Source organism: Amia ocellicauda, chromosome 12 (genome assembly GCF_036373705.1).
Source record: "Amia ocellicauda isolate fAmiCal2 chromosome 12, fAmiCal2.hap1, whole genome shotgun sequence".
In the NCBI taxonomy this organism is placed as follows: domain Eukaryota; kingdom Metazoa; phylum Chordata; class Actinopteri; order Amiiformes; family Amiidae; genus Amia; species Amia ocellicauda.
In genome coordinates, this window is record NC_089861.1 from 5,267,380 (window position 1) to 5,287,362 (window position 19,983).

Here is a 19,983-nt window from a genome sequence, read left to right on the forward strand (position 1 = left end):
TTAAACTTCCACTTTGCAGGTTCTTAGAGCTATTTGAGCCTCTTATATCTACATTAAATATAAAACCACTGAAGTACATAACACCCTTCCTGTATATGTTTTTAAAACTATTGTGCGGCCCCATAGTTTGTTTCGCGTTTCCATAGAAGCGCAAGGAAAACACGCAGCAATAAAGCCAAAGAGCAGTCTGAGAATATCGTTAATTTAATTAATGCGGCTTTGTCAATGTAGTTTAAGGTTGTGTTTCTAGGCTAATATAAACATTTGTGGAAACTACAAGTAAATCTGATACATAAACTTGGCAAAATATTTATCAGCGATGGGAAATGGCACCAGTTCAATACGCTGTCCACAAAATGAAGTTTTTACACCAATATTTAGGCCACTTTAGGAATTGCTGGTAATAGTGTTACTATAAAGTCAAGGTTAAAGTAAACAGGGTGAGCAATAAGGTTAGTGTGTCTAGTCTCCTGACCCAAACTTTGCCATGATAGGAATTAAACTTGACGAAAGGTACTGCAAAACCCAGGCCCAGGGAGCTGAATCTGACTGAATGGACACAATGGATTGTAGTATACAGATATTATAGTGACTGAATGCCTAGAGGTTTATTTAATCTCTGGTAACTGTCAAGGGCTATGTTTTTGGTGAGAAGTGTTTGACATGAGATGTCAGCCAGAAAAACTTCTGCCGCACATTATTTAGACATTTCTGAGCACTTCAATACATGTTCATATTAATAAATTGTCTCTTTTATTTGATATCACCCCTTGCCCTCTTCTTTTCAGAAAGATTGTCCATTTCCAGTTGTGAACACACATTCACTCATTGTACAAACACTGGCAGTCAAAGTCATGGAGTCAATCGGGAAACTTTCACAAGATGACGAACTGGCCCGATATAAAGGCAACATATGCAAATTGATGCTTATGTGTATTACATTGTCATATTGACCCACCCAAGACAGTTGTTCTTTTTCTATAGACATGCTACTTCTGCTAGCACCTTTATGAATTTATTTTCATGGAAACAAATACTGGCTTTGTATGATTGTATGATTATATACTTCTACAACAAAATCTGTAATTCCAGAAAAAATGATTATCTGATTGTAGTTTAATTAAATTAGACTTAATTTCTGGATTATTCTATCTTGATACATGCCTGTGAATGCATTCTAACACACTGTAAGAATTTCCTCCATTTCTTTAAACTTGTCTTTAAGCAACTACTAAAGCCAAACGGTTTTAGACTCTTAGTGTTGGACTCCTAAAACTCACAATAACATACAAAAACAAGTTTGAGTGTTGCTTAGATTAAAAAAAGGTGATATTGGATATGGATGCTGATAAGATTAACTAAATCTCCTTTGTGTAACATGACATGTAAACATTCTGGTTCTATACCCAGTGATTTATAACGCAGGCACTTATGACAGCCAGCCGGGTCTTGGCCGATCTGCAGACAACCCACCTGGAACGTTTTAATCAAACGGAAGTGGATTGGGAGAATGTGCAGGTAATACAATCATAATCTCGGTATAATTAGCAGTTCACCGGACCACACAGGTTCTGCGATGTATTGGTTTCAAATGTAACTGGATCTCGCTTCTTTATCCTTATCATCAAAATATAATCTGGGAACCAATTTAGGGAATCAAACATGCAAGCGTGCTGACACAACACTGATTTACAGACCATTTATGTTCCGGTTGGTCGAAAGAAAATGCACACACTGAAGCCAGACCCTGAGCAGGGAGATGAGAAATGTTTTATTTTTGAAACCAGGTTTATAAGATACCAGAAATTCGAATAATTCAAGCAGGTTTTTGGTAGTTATTTTGAACCATTCATTTGAAAGTTATAGCTTTGATGAAACATTACTGCGTACCCCCACTGGACACCGCCAATCTGTAAATCAGGGCTGGAATGATGTACTTATCCTGGGAGAGGAACAGATAAATGCCATTTTAAACAAACTGTAACAGGATGTAGCCCTATTAAACGGCATAGGTAGTATGATAGGTTCCAGATGTAGGGAGCAAATGCATCCAGTATGATCCAGCCTGTGTCTCCATGTGGTAAAGTGGGACAGGAAAGGGCCACCTGGTGTGTTACTTCAGAAGATAAAGGAGGTGTGTGATGGGGTGACGTAAGGTCTCCTGGGTGGTGCTTCCCTTCCATTTTGGTGCTTCCCTCCGGCATTTTCTACTATACCCCTGAGCAGCGAAGGAAGACTTCCAGGTAGGATGGACTTCTTTGTTTAAACATCTTAGAACTTCATGAAGTCGGACAACCGGACGCCGTTTGCGCTACACACAGGTGGAACCCTAGTTTTTGTGAGTTCCTGTGTGCCGCCCCCCCCGAGTGGTCTCACTCGACATCCGAAACAGCTCATCTGTGCGCACAAATACCTCCTCACAAGCTAGATGCTCTCTTTACGGCATGTTCATTGCCAACACCTGAGGTGTGTTTGGAAATATGTTTCAGGAAAATGCCCGACAAACCTGAACCTGTCAGTTTTTGGAGTTCACTATTACTGCTCTCTTGAACCTCATTTAAAAATCATGACCGGTTTTAAAACCACCAAGCAAAGATCCCTATCCAAAAAATAAAATGATGTTTTTATGGACACTTTCTTAAATAACCTTTCACTGACCATAGACTATTTAAGATTCTGTATTCTTGTGTGCATGTTAACATGAGGTTTCACATGTTACAGCTCTGTTTTTGGATGCTGTACAATTACGCAGCTGCATGTGGGTCAAGCAAAGCACTTCAGACTTTCCTTGCTCCGAGAGGTAAATTACTCTAGTCCTGCAGTACTCCCCCAGACGATTGGCGTTACTGAGACAACTGCCACCTCCGACTTCAGTTTGATTAATAATGGAGACTGTTTTGGATGAGATCTACACTCTCTGCACTTTTAGCCACAGTATGCGGTTGGGGGAAGCAATATAGTAAAGTGTAAGAGGAAGACAGGAATCCAGTTCTATATTGGGAAAACAATACATAGTTGTGTGCGTTGAAACCCATGGTCTCTGTTCAGGGGCGCACTGGGACCAAAAATTGTCCCGGGAAGTTCAAGTCTCGACCGGCCCACATTTATGCCAAAATCAAAATACCGAAATAATAATGAACGCTGATGAAGTATCATTAAAAAAAGCAACAGTTGTATATTGTTAATGTAGCCGGCGCAGGTCGGAGCTCCCTGCACAGGATTTGAACCACACACCACAGGATCCTCCGACTGGACTGGGTCTCCTGTTGTTGCATGATTAACACTGTACTGATTTAGAGGGGTTACGTCACTTGTAACGTGCTCATTATTTTTTATCGAATGAGCCCCATGCCATATACATGTTTAAACATTACAGAAAGTGTATTGGAGTGTGCTAACTTCCACATTTCCCCCCAAACTGGTCCTAAAAATCCTCTCAGTCACAAATTTTCCCCTAAAATTTGAAATAAAGTCAGGTCCGGGGGGGGGATATTAAAATTAGGAAAACATGTTTCCCTGGATGCAATATTTCGCCCCATATTCCCCCCCTGGCTTTGGTTTCCCCCCAGTCTGGCTACCCTGGATGGGAGTTGAGGCGGAGTGAAGTATCTTCTTACTACAGAAGATCTTTGACTGACATGACACCCATCCACTATCAATACAATAGATTCCAACAGAAGCTGACATCGGTTCACCAATCCCATTCACCAAAATCCCAAACAGACCAGCCCAGCGGGGATTCTCCCGCTCTTCCCGATTGCCAGTCCGCCACTGTCTGTGATGTACTTTTCCTGGGATATTATTATTATTAATATCAGAAGCTGTAATATCTGGCTGTATCATGCATACACGCGGTCAGTGCTGTGATCTGGTTTATGGCAGTTGTGTTTTTATAAATCAACCATTACTGAGTTGAAGAAAGTGTGGGAAAGTTAAAAGTCACAGGACATGGTCATTTTCCAGGGCAGCTGATACAGTAAATGAGTGATCCTCTTTAAAGTTTCTGTGAAAAGGGTTTTACTGTGTACATCCTGTGGGCTTTACCTTTTCCCACTGATGTATTACAGCATAACATAAATGCATACAATTTGACAATATGACAAAAACAGCAGATTGTTTTCTAAAATGCCTTATAATACTGCAGTGTTTGAAATATCCATGTTGGTAGTTCATTTGATTTCTCCCTGGAACTCCCAGGAACAGAAAATGACGTCTCCCTTCGGGCCCGGGAACTTTGCGTTGCCCACTATCTATTGTGGTGGGATACTGGAAGACCTTACTGCTCACTCATTATGGATATCACTGTAAACACTGACTGCTGATGGATCTACCAGTATCAAAACAAATGCTAAAACAATCATTGTAATCTGGAAAGAAATATATATATCTGTAAACAGTCTCCAAGCTTGTTTTACCACAAACAGACATTTTAAAAATAACTTTTTTTTCACAATGTGCAGTTTCCATATTTATAAACTAGTTCCTACCTCTAAAACAAGTAGAGGCAAAAAACATAAACATTTACAAATCCCTTTACTCACACACTTGGATGGCCAAGTAAAAAACTTTATGAAATGCATTGATATTAATAATAAAAAATAGCTCTGTACTTGAATGTTGATGATGTTATAAAATACCTTGTCTAGTCTTTGAGGTGAAAAAGTAGAAAAGCTGAAAACCCTTGAAACAATGGCCAACAATCACATTTTATAACTATGCCAAGTTAAATTAAAAACAAAATGACTGAACAAAACAGATTAAATAAGCAAATCTTTTTCATAAATGCTTCCATGTGTCTGTTCTCCTGCCCTCAGGACAGATACGCTCTTGCCTGACATTCGTCATTAACAGTGCCATACACTTTCCCATTCCTCAGTATTAACGAGCCATTCCATGCATACCTAATGTGTAAATGTTTGCGTTTCCTCTCGTGTTGTTGTTCATGAATGTAAATAACCAATTTGGCATGTAAAGCCTGTCAGGCACAACATTTAGAAACATGGATGTCTGGCATTTCTCTGCAACCCCTTACATATTCTGTTTCCAGTAAACCCACATTCATGGGATATTTCACTTGGTTTTAATATAATGTGACGGGGGGAGGGGTGTTCCCGACAAATAAAAAGAATCATAACCAGTTGTTTTCCGGGCAAAACTCTCCAGAAATGGTCATATATTTTTACTAGTTTTCATTATCAATAGTCCTACAATCAATGTAATTATTTGAAGTTTTGCATTATCATTTTTATCTATCATTAGTGTTATTACTAATGTTTATATTCATATGCGTATGTTTGTGAAGTCATTTGTTGTGAAGGGTGTTGTACTAAATTAAAACTGAACTGATTTGAATGCAGTGAATGTGCTTCATCACAGATGACACAATTTGAGTTCCCTGATTCCCTGCTCAATTAATGCCTCTTGTTTAGTATCCTGAGTTTTGATTGGTTACAGTGGTCATCTGTGGTGAACTCATGAGCTGACGGGTAGACTGCTGAGTGAGGTTGGATTCACGATTTGGCAAGACAGAGCTGTTTCTGTAAAAGACTCTTGTGACAGACAGGTCACAGTGAATAGTTGAACCACAGTCCTCTGCGGGAGACAGGGATTCACTTATACAGAGCTGGCCTCCAGACAGTATCGCTTCAGGATGTCTTAGGAGAGCTGGACAACTATAACCATAAACACATGTGCCTTTTGTGGTTCATCAGCGCTTCGCTATGGTAGGACAGCACTGCCGGGGTCTGGAGGAAAAAGCGGAGGGGAGACAGTCCTGGGTATCTGTTTCAGTCACTCAATGAACAGCTTGGTCTGACGCGTCATGTAACAACATTGTAATACAGTTTTATATTTTATTTTAAAGATACTTCACAAGATACAAAAATATTGATCACAGTGTATTTTCTTTTGTAAAGGACTGAAATTACTATGAACAAGAATGCTGCAGAACATTTAGTGGCAATAAATTATATAATCATTATCTGGAAAAAAAAAAAAAAAGCTTGTGCCATTGGTCTCTCTTCCCAGGAGTCTTTTGTAAGCTCTGCAAATGACTTTCATGTCAACCTTAATGTTAAAAACTGTTTCCCAATCTTTCTCGAGAAGCAGTGTCTGTGTCTTTTGGGCCTTTGTGGTGGCCTTCGGTGGGAATCCAAACAGTGCACATTTCTTTTTAGTATTTGTCTCTTTGAATGTCATAGTTTATCTGACAAACATCCCCCATGTCTTCCACACACGTTCAATCCAGTCTTCTCCAGTACGTTGGGATGCAGCGGCATACTTCCTCGCTGAAGTATAGCCCCGTCTCGCACCACTTCCTCCGAGCTTCGCATGGTGGCCGGTAGCAACTGCGGAAGGAGAGAGCGAAATAATAACTTTATTATTCAGCAATTTGAGCCACTTCCCAGTTCAGCATGCTTGTTTAACACACCTCCCCACGTTGGTATTACATGAGGTAATATGCTAATATATTCTTGAATGCACTTTCCCATAAGCTGTAGTCCCAGAAGAAGGATTGCTTAACAGATCAGTTAGAGTGCTTGTCAATGTCTTTCTTCTCAAAGGGTACATTCTTTGTAAATCTTAAGAATAATGGTAATACTGTTGTTATAGTTATTATTTAATTCTTAGCAGATGCCCTTATTCACAGGGTCTTACAATTGTCAAATATACACGTTCCAAGGCCTGGATTACATCAACTTTGACCCACCTGCCAATCCTAAAAATACTTCCTAAGGGACAATCTAGTAGTTCTTGGCAGCCTTTGGTTTGCCAGAGACATCTTTCTTTTACCAAGCTCTCGAGTACTGGGTTCGTAATTAACCAAGAGTGACAAATAGGTCAATGTTTTCAATAAATCTGTTTTGGTTACTTGGTTGAATCTTTTATACAAAGAGAAAACGTATTTGAGCTCAAAGATTCCTGACTTTGGTTGTAGGCTTGCTAAGGCCATAAACCTAGAAATAAAAAGTACATTATTTTGTCTAATCTTGCTGGCCTACACAAAGTGTTCAGCTCGTGTGTGTTATAAACTGTTACAAAGTAGCTACATACAATAGCATGTGGACTGACAGTAAAGTGGATGTAATGGCTGAAGGATTTCTTATGTTTTCGTATGTTCTTTCTAACATTTTTGTTTCTTGATCGCCAATGAAACCAAAAAATTATTCCTCTCCTATCCACCCGACAGGCTCCTGAACCTACTGCAGGTAGTGGCAAGAGAAAGCAGTGTGTGAGATCTGTCCTAGTTTGGCATCTATTCCGAAGAAACTCCAATGTTTCCATCAACAAAGTACAAGAGATGTAAAGCCCTACTGACACCACTTTGGAAATTAAATGCCTGTGTAAAAAGGAAACCGGTCTTGATTTTTACTGTTTGTCTTCGTGCAACACTGTCTTGACTTAAAGGGGTTTGGCAGCTTTTCAGCTTACACAAGCAGATCTTTGATTTGATGCTTACCAAAACCACAGTACAGTTCAGTTTTGCATTGAACTCAAAATATTCAGTGAGTGAGAGTTGATGGTAAGTATAAAATAATACATCAATTTTAATTAGTCAAACGGTGCATGCACTTAATCAAAGCACACTCGGCTTGCCTTAACCCCACAAGCAAGAATACAGGATAGGATTTGTTTGAGTAAAATATCCAGCTTCACTTTCTGGAAATAAAAGCTTGTTGAGGCAGAACATTTTTATTTCCTGACGCTATTTAAATAAATAAAGGATCACAACAGACTTTGCTCAAGACAAGACTGTCAAATTTAAAGATTAAGCAACCTACTTAAATGTTAAAAAATTACAAAAAAGAAAAAAGTTGAGTCAAACAGAAGAGTACAGGAACTGTAAGGAAATGTGTGCGAGATAATAATCAGAGGCAGACCAGTCCAAAGAAAAAAGTTTGAAATCTCAAAGAGAGCTTCGAGACTGCAAAATAATAATTCAAAAGAATGGATATAGTCAAAATGAAAGGACCAACTGAGAAGAAAACGCTCCCCACCGCCTCCCACAACAATGAGAAATTGCTGAGGATTACCCAAAAGTGCATTCTTATACCTGCAAACGCTTCAGTGTAATATCTCATCCTTTGATTAGAAAGTTTGTAACTTAAACATATGTCTGGAGAATGCTGCCTGAAGAACATCATGTTATAGAAACCATCATGGCTCAGGAGGTGATTACACTTAGTTTTGGGATTGCAGAGATTCAGTCTAGGGGAGCAGTATTTCTAGATGATATTGTAGATCGTTGCAGGTTTGGAAATATGAATTTGAATAATGGCCTAATATTTATGTATTATTCGGTTCAACAGATCAGTGTACAAAGAAAACATCAAGCATATGCATTATGGGTAAGGAAGCTGTACTCGGGTAGTGTATAGAAACCAGAAAACAGACTGCCTCTGTCTAGCCTATTGTAATTAGATATTCGCTCACAACTTAGACTTTTAGGGCTTGATTTGTGTGGGGAGTTTTTTTTTTTTATTTCCCTAGAGTACAGGGAAAGTTGCCTGCTGTGTTTTAATGGAACTTGGATTGAAAGGTTAATAATAAAGGTTAATACAAATAATGTATTGCATTGCATGGACCTCTGTGCCTGGAGAAGATACTTCAAGACGTTTTTAAAGACATTTGGCCCATTTTGATCCAGTAGACCTCCAGACTCTAAAGACTAAATCCACACAGAAAAGCCCACCCCTCTGTCTGAAAGAAGTACCTGCTGTTCTCAGTCCAGAATGTAGTTTTTCTTTGGCTTCTGTTTATGCCCACTTAAAACTGCAGTTTATACTGGAACAGTTCAGTGAATTTAAACTGACGGAATATTGTAATATATCTAATAAACCACCTAACACCCTATGAACCCCCCATACATAATGTATAGGTCTATCTGAATGTGTCCATGTTTACTATAGTATGTTTACAAATGAGAAGAAATGTTTAGTTTACATGGCCTTGCCTGAACTGGAAGCTGATTTACTACCTTTAAACAAATACTCATTTGGGGGAGACTGCACATTGACCAATTGTTGTATGTGAAATGCTTGAGCAAGTTCTGTAAATATTTCCATACAATATTTCAAGCCACTGGATCTCATTGTAATTGTTCTGCTCTCAGTCTTTCTGAGGGGAAACAGCTAGCTCTACTGTTTTGTATTGTGTGATATGGGTCCATTAAAGCAACGTGAGTGTGGGAGCCACTGATTAGTAAAGCGCTGTCAATCTAAACCTCACTATCATTGTGTAGAGTGATCGAGTGTGTGCGCACGAGGTCATTGCAAATGCCTGTTGTGTCAGGTTAACACACTGGTTACTGCTATTTGATTGAAGGTAGTAAATAAGTACCTTGCTTTACAAGCCACACTTGCTTTGTAACATGATGCCTATACAAACATGTTACTTAAATACTTAACATACTGTTAAGCACAGTGTAGGTTTTACTTTCCAAAACAGACAAGCAAACATACAAATAAATCCCTCCTCTAAAGAAAAGGTCTCTGCTCATAAGTATGCCTCAGTAGGAAGGGAAAAGCTGGCAATCCCGTGAGGACGTTTAACCCACTTTTGGCGGCGAACATGTTTTGCTAAAGCATGAGGTCACGCCAGAATGTGACAAACAATAAGGAATAAATAAATACATCCGTTCATAGACCTCTTTCATCTCCACGTTAATCAAAATGTCTTCAGGTAATACTAAACCAGCCAAACACTATGATTAAAATATTTCAGTGGAGCAATCTGTATTGGTTACGATCGTAATCACATAAGCAGATACTTTACATTCATATTTATTGCAAAGGTCCTTGTAAATAATGCGTTTTGCATTGTGTTTACCAGTAACTGGCAACGGCGAGTGAAGTGTTGCAGTAAAAATAATTCTGACGCGCACAAATCATGTCCCAACGTTCCCAAAGCGAGAAAAAATGACTTCATATCAGGAAGTATGACAATCCTTAATGCTAGCAGCTGTTTTCATTCATTTAACTTTCTTTTTTCTTTTTGTCATAGCAATTCCATCCGCTAACCCTCCTGTGGTGCACTAATCAAAAGTAAGGGACACTTTTACTAGCAATGCAATGTAAAAATCATATGAATGACTAATAGAATACACCACCCCCTTGTTATATCGCTGGTGATGAAATCTAATAAAAAGTCTAATATCGGAGGCCACGATATAGCGAGAGAGGGAAAAAAAACGAACAATCGCTGTACCATCGATTTTAGTTTCATTGCAGGCCTCAGAGATTATAAACAGGGCAGTAATACATCTAGTAACACAGCTTATACAGTGCATAGAGTAACCATAATGCTGTACTGTGCATTTTAAAATTCTGCACTATTGCTTTACAGATGAGAATGTGTAATGTGTAGGGCTAATGTTAAAAGTAACACATTGCACGAGCCTCCTACACTACAAGTAACAGTAGCCGATGTAGCGTATATTACAACGAAAAAGAGGTAAACAAATAATGGGGTTAATTATATTCAGAGGCATATGCATCTTGACTATATAAAAAGGGAGGCAACCGCAATATATATATATATATATATATGAATCTGCGGTCCAATAAGGGGCGATTTTATCAATACAGTAGGGAATTCACATGGGCCATTAAAGAATAAAATAAAAGTGTAATCAGAAATATAGATGAAATCAATAGTCTGTAATATTTATGTATATATAATGTATATACAGATTACTCTTATATATACATACACAGCTCTGGAAAAAATTAAGAGACCACTCCAAGTTCAGAAATCAATGTTAAATGGTCTCTTAATTTTTTCCAGAGCTGTATATATCAACAACTGCAAATATAGCCTATAAAGCACCTTAAAAAAATGTTTCTTACTGGCAAAGATTTACTAATTGACCAGAACGTACTGAATTGCTTTCACTTGGATAGTAAAACAAGTACCTTCTCGACTGCTGGATACTAGAACACATTATTTATAAGGTTGTGTAATAGGATCTGATGTTTATTTTAAGATTTATGTTACAGATTACACATGTATCGGGAAATAGCAAGTTATTACATTTTACAGGAGTTTATTTGGAAAAAAAGGTTTGAATGCTAAGCCAATCAACACAAAGTGGGGTAAAAGGCAAATCCTCCCCCTCCAGAATAGGACATAATATACCTGAAACACATGACTGAGTAGATATGGAAGGACATTCCTGCATTAACACGAGAGGTGTCGAGGACAGAAAAGCCAAGGTGCTGTAAAATGAAGGTTATATGTAAGAATATCATGTCCTATCAGTCAGATAACAAAGACAAGAACAAGAAATATAGATCTGATACATAACGATATATTAAGGGCCTCTACACAGAAAAATAATAATAATAAGTATGACATATTATTTAATGTACACTTAAGTTGCACTGCTTCAAACCAAGGATTTTAAACATTATTTGATGTACGGCAACCATTGTTCTTTACTGCTTCCTTAATTAAATGTTCTGTGTGAAAACTTACACTAATGCAGTCAAAAATAAAATAAAAAAATTGCTCTTTAGAAAGCAGATGAGCTTGAGCTGCAGGGTGAACAGGCCCAACTTTCAGATTGAAATGCTGTTCAGGTAACATCCCCAGCTTCAGCTGATGCTTTTCCTAACAGACACAGATATGTGAATTTGATTAAGGCGTACACACAGTAGTTTTCTAGGTCACGCTAGGACTTGACTGATTAGCTCAACTAAGATCCTACCCCGGAAATGTTTAAACTGTATTAGTTGCATTACTGAGCTAATGACTGTAGTTGCCACTGTACCTTCAGCATCATAATCAAGAAATGCAATCAAGACTTCTTTGATAGAGGCTCAATTAAATCTCAATACATGGTGCCAACAGTGGATGGTATTATACCTTTATACGTATCCCTTAAAACGCCAAAAAAGTTATTTAATGTGTTTCAAATGTGGACTTTGGGAATACATAAACCAGCCCTGAACAACTTGCAAATGTCTGCATATTTGCTATACAGTTATAGAGTGTGTGTTTACTAATTATAACCAAAGCGTTCATGCCAAAAGCACATTATTTTTGCCAGGTTGTGTATATACAATACAGTTCGTGTGCCTTTTTGCATGCAAATGCTAATATTAAATTCAACACAATGCTTAGATAAGATACAAATTATGTTAATTAACACAGTTTACTAAAAATAAACTCCAATGGTCTTCTCTAATTGCCAAAAAGGACATTAATATCTTCACAAATAACTATCCTAGAGTAAATTCAGGCTCAGTCTTTCAAGCCAAGGAAAACATCTAATCACATCTTATTCTTTAGCTAGATATATATCAGAATGGCTTCTGTATTGAAATGATTAAAGCAAAAGTACAGCTTTCCATTCATATCTCCTTAGACAGGCAGACAGCATTCAAATCAATTAATGTAAAATCTATTATTAACATAAATATGTCAAACTTCCACCTCATATATCTATAAGACAAGCGCTCCACCAAATGTATAACATGTTGGTAAAGGCAAAACAGAGTAATAATAAAAAGATTGAAAGCTTCCAGCTGCACCTTTAGTCTGTTAATTATGGCTTAAAGTAAAATCTCTGTCGTACAATCAAATGCATGGACATATCCTCGTGCTGTTTCAAAACTATCTGGCCAAGCGAGTACTACAATGTATCTGAAGCCTCATATCGGGACAATGTATAAGCTGAGCAGTGCATGGATTGGAGACTGCCAAAGGAAAATCCAGTTGCTGCTGGAAGTGGTGACATGCAAGCTCCACGCTGGTTTTCATCAGCTGCGTGCGTAACCCCAGTCCACTCAGCTGTGGATGAGAACCTAGCTCTTGTAGCTGGGGGCTAACCTGCAATACATTAGGGTATCCAGGGGGAATGTCAACTCCATCCATCTGTGCCACAGGAACCGGACATAACCCTGGCCCTTATGAGTCACTGCCTCGAGAGGTTTAGCTTTATGAAACATTTTAACATTTAAGAAACATTTCACTTTTTTTTTCCTTCAAATGTATCACATCAACAAATGTAAATGATGTACCTTCATAAAAATGAAAGCAAATCACGACTGTTCACTTACAAGTGGATACAGAACATTTGTACCAGATAGAGCTATGGTTCAAGGAAATGTAAAAATAAATACATACATAAAATACAAGTTACTGACACAACTGTGGAACATAAAAAGTTAAAGCAGCAATCATTGCCCCAAGCAGCTCTTCCAGGTGAAATGAAATCTGTCATGCGGACATCCGTTTCGAGTCTTAACCTGTGTACGATGCATGTTTGACTGTTAAGGTTATGGTTTGTGGAGTATAAATATCAAATGTAGAACTTCAGAATATAAGAGAAATTAAGCTAAGAATGGAGACTTATGCTTCCAACATAAGTGTTCTTTGAAATTGATCAATCAAGAAGATATACATTTTCTAAGCCAGATCACGACAGAAAATTGTAAAGGCAGCAATAATCCTTGAATTACAGAGAACAATAAATGAAAAAAGTTATCTTTGTGACTCAAAACAATCCTCCACTGAAAGACAATCATGCTTCAAACAGTCATAGGTAGCTTAGCTGTTTATCACTCTATACATTGAATGCTTATATCGGAAATGTGCTTTAAAATGAGCAAATTAGGCTCAGCTGCTGTGCGGTGCATTCTTGTAAGGCGGCCAAAGTGTTATACGTTCTAGCACTTTTGATATGTTTCACTTTAACCCCATATTAAACTCTTGCCTCACATATCTATATATCAGATGAATTAAATACAACTCGCAATAACTTATCCTCAACCAAAAACCTTCATATTTAATGACTTGATGACAGAACTGCTTCACACATAAGATTTAGACATTCTCAATACATGACAAATTATATTATCCATCTAGATATTATAAATCCAAGCTGTCATCTTCCAAATGTACCATATCAACCCGGCAGGAAACCTAATTCCCCCGACAAAGTCCAGGATTAAATCGACACTTCCGCCCAATTGCCAATGGCAAATTCCAAGCCAACTCTGCGATGCTTTGTAAATAGAAATCGCAAAGAGACCCTGTCTAACTCAAAGACACTTGGACCTGCCAACAGGTAGGTCTAAGTTTTGATTTAATCTCGGCCAAAGTCGTACACATTCAGAATTTTTGTTATGGAACTATTTTATCAACCATTACCTGAAAATCACAAGACATTTTTGTCTTTCAACTTTTCTTCAAAATGTATTATTATGTTGTTATTATTATTATTATTATTATTATTATTATTATTATTATTATTATTATTATTATTATTGTCATCAGTAGTAGTAAAATAAGTCAAAATCTAATTTTCTCTCATGATGTTTTTACAGTATGTTTTTAGAGCATGTGCAAATGTCTATACTAATGTAAATGAACCAATGTGAAGTGATATGTGCATGCCGGTCATGACTTTGGAAGAGATGCTTCAAGCTCAAGTTAACCCAGACATCTTTTCCACAAAATCTTTGTTTGGACACATTCCCGAGAGTAAAATGAAAACAAGTGTCTTCCGTGTGTGTGTGTGTGTGTGTGTGTGTGTGTGTTTATTTTAGCTGGGGTCTGCCTGTTCTGCTTTACCTTCATGATAAGCAGGCTATCAATGCTTTCATCTTTTTTTCAGATACCGTGTTGTTCATATCACAGGTGTGAAACGTATTTACTGGGTGGTATCACTACCTGCAAATCTGCATGGCTGTGTCCACGAGTTCCTCTCAGTTGTAAACAGATGTATAGCAAATCGTCCATGTCCATATGAGCTATTGCAAACACACCGGGTTGCTAAGGTTTTTCTCATCATAGCTGTTTGCCTAACATAGCTGGAGCTCAATTAACAGATAAGCAATTAGCTGATAATGTTCAGTTTTACATATCGATTACTTATTTTCAGAAATGTTGAAATATTGCAATACAGCGGTACGGAGACACCACATGCCTTTGGAAGCGGTCTCAGGAGTTCTTTCTTGGAATCGTCAGATTAAGTTTTCATTTTCAAACTCTGAATTACATATTTTCAGTGTTTTGCTGTGTATTTCTCTCAACCACAGTTGGAGGACGGTTTTATTTGCAATACATCATCGTTACTGCCTTGGTCCTGACAAAAGACAGCTGTTTTAACCGCGATCTTCCTTTAATTGATCTATGAGCCAATGTCATAGTTCTCTAATGTTTGGCATTGTTTTACCATATTTTGTGGTTTTGGAAAATACACTTCTGAAGATTCACTTTTCTTTCAGATTTCTATCTGGCTGAAGACAATACAACACATACATATTAATAATTCTGTCTAGGCAACTTGATATATCCACAGACTTATATAACATAAATTAGATCAACTGAAACCGCTTTTCTTTTTCAGTTTCCTTTGATGCATCTCGCATGCTATCACTTTCTTAGAGTGCATGATGTAATAATAAACCAGATTTCTCATTAATCATCAGTCCTTGAAGGTGACTTTTTATTTGACACACAATTCTCCCTTCTACATAGTTTAAAACCTGCAACGTGTTACTGTTTGCAATTGGAACTGGGGTCAAAGTTTTGATTGAGTCTGTGTGGATTAAGCCTAGCGATTTAGGGATTTTTTAATTTTATTTTTTCTGTTCCCGAAGCTATAGTTCTATAGTGACAGAACAAACCAAAACCTTCAGTCTAGGTGTCTGTATACAAATCTGTCAAGTTTTAATGGTGGCGGAAAAGGTTGATTTACCTGCACGTTGGATGATGAAACCTTCTCCCTCTCAAGAAACATCTGTTGGGAGATTCGGTGCATTCGCAGGCACACTTTGTAAGATTTAGCGGTTGGTGCTTTGGGCAGGCCTTCGCACAAACGCACTGGCAGGTGTCCTTATTGAAAACCCTGTTAGGTCCACATGAAGATGGCAGTAGTTTACAAACGCACTGACAAGAATCTCTGTCCAGTTCTCTGTTAGGTCCACAGCTGCTGGGCTTCAAGCGTCCCTTACACACACACTGGCAGGTCTCCTCGTCCAGTTCTCTGTTTGGTCCGCAGATATCATCGAATCCGGCAAAAGAGTCTGGGAAACAGAAAGCATAAAAATGTAGGAAGATATTAATTAATGTTTTCAGCACGTCACATAACCTACGCCAGAGTTAACCTACATCACCGTTGCATGAATGCAAAGCCAACTATGACCCCAGTAGAACTTGACCACTGGATGGTTGTCCCAGAAAACAATTCAGGTCATTCAATTGTCACAGCACAGATCTGAACCAGCACTGTCTAGACTGTAAGAGTCAACCTACTTTCTACCCTAGCTTTTTTTATACCCGTTGAGACACTACATCTTCACAGACTGTATTATACATTGTTGTGTATTTACAGGTGGCAAAGAAACTATTAGGACAATTAAATTACCTCTGTTTCATATTCTCATCAACAGTTATTAAAACAACAGATTAAAATATCATCGTTGTTCTCTTATAGTAGCTGTAAAATCTAAATTCAGTTTTGAAATAAATGTATCTATCACCGCAACAAAGCTCTGATTGGAGGGCAGCATTCTGCCTTATCCAATGAGGAGAGTCCTTGTTTCAGGTATGACTATCAACGGTGCACGCTCTGTTGTGCGTGGATGTGTGGGTTTCAGTTGGATTGAGAGAAACTGGGTTGATTGGTTATGATTTCCCAACACTTTTTAGTTTGTATAGAAACTATATATGAATGTGTTGTGAGTGTGAAGCATAAACCGGGGCATCTGTAAGCAGTTTATAGTTTTTGCCTGCTGAGTAATGTCTTTGGATTCCACTCTTACTGATCAGTTAATCACTATTTTGAACAAGAGTTGGTATCAGCCGAGAGACGCTAGAGAACCGTCTTGTTTTCAGATTCTGCTGTTGTTTCAGAGATGAACTGTTCTCAATCGCACATTCCTGGCCTTCATTCTTTGCAATACTCCGTGTCCCCTGTGGCCCTGACAGCTGCTTCTTAATGTTTCGCATTCTTGGAGAAAAACAGCAACAACAATAAAACAACAAAAAAACTACCTTTTTAAGTTAATTCTGTTACAATTATGTACCGTAAACCAGCAATGCAATGTGTCTGATTCTGAATTCTAGTCATTTCAAATGTTTCAGTTTTAAGAGCTCCGACCAAGTTATGTAATACTTTTATTTTTTCAAATAGTCTGATTAATTCTCAGACTGACCTGATATCAACATCTGTAATAACAGAAAACTGGCATTCTCAAGATTAATTATACTTTTTTTTTTACTAGCAAATGTAGTGTAAAGTCAGTAATTCACATACAAAAAGAAAATCCTTTCAAGAACAACAAAGTCCTTATGATTTTATTATTACAATATTTCAATTACTGGCATGCAAGTAAACTGTAAAGCATGGGAATGATTATCCTTTGAAATATTAAACTCTGATACACTACCTACAGCAATTCCTCACTTTCACCTCCTAATCAGCCAAATCATCTCCAATTCATTATTTTTAAACCGCGACTGACTACAATAGATTTCTTGATACATGGCCATCTTAAATAATCCACTGTTTTGGGTTGGTGAGACACTTTTCATTCATGAATGTAATGCCTTCTGCTGAATTCAGGCTTGTTTGGAAAACGACTACAACTAGAAGCAAGGATCAACTCTGATTCATGACTCTTGACGATCTCTGGGGATTGTTTTCACCGTGCAGTGGATGGGTTTCTGTTACCGTTTTGTGTGACATCACCGAAACGTTACTAAATCTGATGTACAAATGCTTTCAATCATCGTCAGTGTCAGTGGGAAGAACTGGCCAGGACTCCCCCTTTGAGTAATAAACCCAGCGGAGCACAAGCATTGTCACACTGACCATTGCGCACAGCTTGATGTCTGATTGAAATCATTAAAGTCATGAATCTCCTTTATAACAGACTATTTTACTCTTTGAAGTATACACTTAATGGGAGCATATAATCTCTTACACCATGAAATCAAACCACGTGTTTTTTGTATTATGTTAAAATGGTCTACTGTATCTTGTTGATTTGAGTTTAATCATTTTCAAGTCGGTTTATTCAGACCTACTGCCTTTTGTTTACAGAAAACAGGAGAGTGAAAGGCTCAGACAAACAGGATTGGAAAGTCATTCACAATCGCTGAAACATATATAAAATTGAAACCTTACGTTCATTATAAGTTTCAAACAAGGCAATGTGTCTGAAATATGTATTCTGTTTTTTTTTTTTTTTTTTCAGAAAACATGATGTGCCAAAAACCACATAACATATGGCAATATTAATTATTTACAAGGAGTGGGGGAAAAGAGATATGTCTTTAATGACTGCTTTGCCTTATGCCTTCTAAACATATAAATACTTTATCCTTTCGCTGTAAAATAATTTTAGGGTTATTACTGCTTCCCACAGGGACAATAAACTGCTGTATTTTACTGAAGATTTAACAATCTGAGGGGCTACCCTATGAGGGTGGTTTAAGCAAAATAATCTAAATTGAAGGAAATGTCGATAGTTCATACTGAATATTGTCAGTCACAATATTCAAAAATGATTTATTCCCTTTTACTGCTTTGTATTCTGCAGGTAGAGCAGGGTGCTGACAATCTATATACAAAATCATACCAAAGAATAGTTATCGACCTTTGCTTCAAATCAACTGCCTCCCCAATATATTTCCACTGTAATGAGCCAGCAGTTTATGAGTTAATTAATTATTATTGCCTGCCACTTAGCTGGATGTACCTACTAAGTTGGATTGACTGGACTGTAGAATTGCGGTTTTAACATGAAACAGGTTATTCAGATTCACCTGTGAACTATTTGAAGACTTTAATGAAATGCAGCTATCTCTGAGGTCTCATCCTATATTAGGCAAAGAGAGCTTCAAGCAACATCTGTACACCAAAACCATGCTTTAAGAATGAAAGCTCGTCAGTCAAGTCACATCACATTCACCTGTGCATCAAAAGACTCCCACACGTTAAATGCAAAGCCACAGGGATTTTAATTCTATAAAACGTTATCATTCAATACAATGGTGTATATGGCCATGAATGTATACTGCTCAGGGAAGGGATGTCATCTCAGGGGGGAAAAAAATGCAATAACACTTACGAGAGCCTGAGTACTGTGAAGGAAAGCCAAAGTCATGTTGCTTCACACATCTGCAGAGGCGGTTATTCCAGGCATGATTCTTGGGACAGGTTTTGTTAGCCACGTGACACCTGTAAGGGAAATGGAACATGCATTAAGAGGCTAATTCAACAGGAACTCAAGAAACGGGTACTCTGGACTGTCCCTCTCTCCCTTCCCTGCATTGCTTCCATTTTAAATCAAAAACAAAGTACTGCTGTGGTGATAGGGAACACATGGAGCCTGTCTGACAGGAATTGGCCTTCCAATCCCCGAAGCTATGCTCCATTTGAAACACTAATCAGTTGCATTCTTTAAAAATGTTGCCCAAAGGCATTGCAATTGCTAAAAATAAATAAACAAAATAATCGAATTAAACGTGCGGTACAGAAAAAAATGCAGAAGTATATTATGAGCATAAACATGATCTATAATGTATGGAGGCATTTGCGTCAGTAGAATACATGGAAACCTCAACGTCATATTTATTTGGAAGCAATAAAACAGGCCTCTCTTGTGTAACATGCTGGGGTTGGAAGAGAATGGGGAATGTATTACAAAATAGGTATAAAATCTAAGGATTACGATATGATTCCAATGTGTTTTACAGCTTTCGCTTGGTTTTACAGGATAGTCATGGGGAATAGGAACTTCAAATCCAGGGAATTATTTTGTAGATGTGTTACAGAGAAAGTGATCATATAAATTGACAGGACACAATGGTTAGATTTGATTATTATATCTGATTATGAGCAACCCTGATACAGTTTTGTTTTTGAAAATCCAGCAATGGTCGGACTGTTCCATATCTGTACAACATCATGATGTCCTACTTATCATGATGTGGTCCATCTGAACTAATGTCCCAGCATCAGAGCTA

General features: G+C 37.8%; 1 protein-coding gene across 1 annotated transcript in view; it reads right to left on the reverse strand.

Moving 5' to 3' along the window:
• Positions 1-5,824: 5,824 nt before the first annotated feature.
• vegfc (vascular endothelial growth factor c) overlaps positions 5,825-19,983 on the reverse strand; it is a 56,175-nt gene continuing 42,016 nt past the window's right edge. The window contains exons 5-7 of the mRNA XM_066718148.1: positions 19,086-19,195; positions 15,707-16,034; positions 5,825-6,347 (exon numbers count right to left, since the gene is read on the reverse strand). Of these exons, the coding sequence (XP_066574245.1) occupies positions 6,239-6,347; positions 15,707-16,034; positions 19,086-19,195 (547 nt within the window). The 3' untranslated portion in view covers positions 5,825-6,238. The remainder of the gene's footprint in view (positions 6,348-15,706; positions 16,035-19,085; positions 19,196-19,983) is intronic.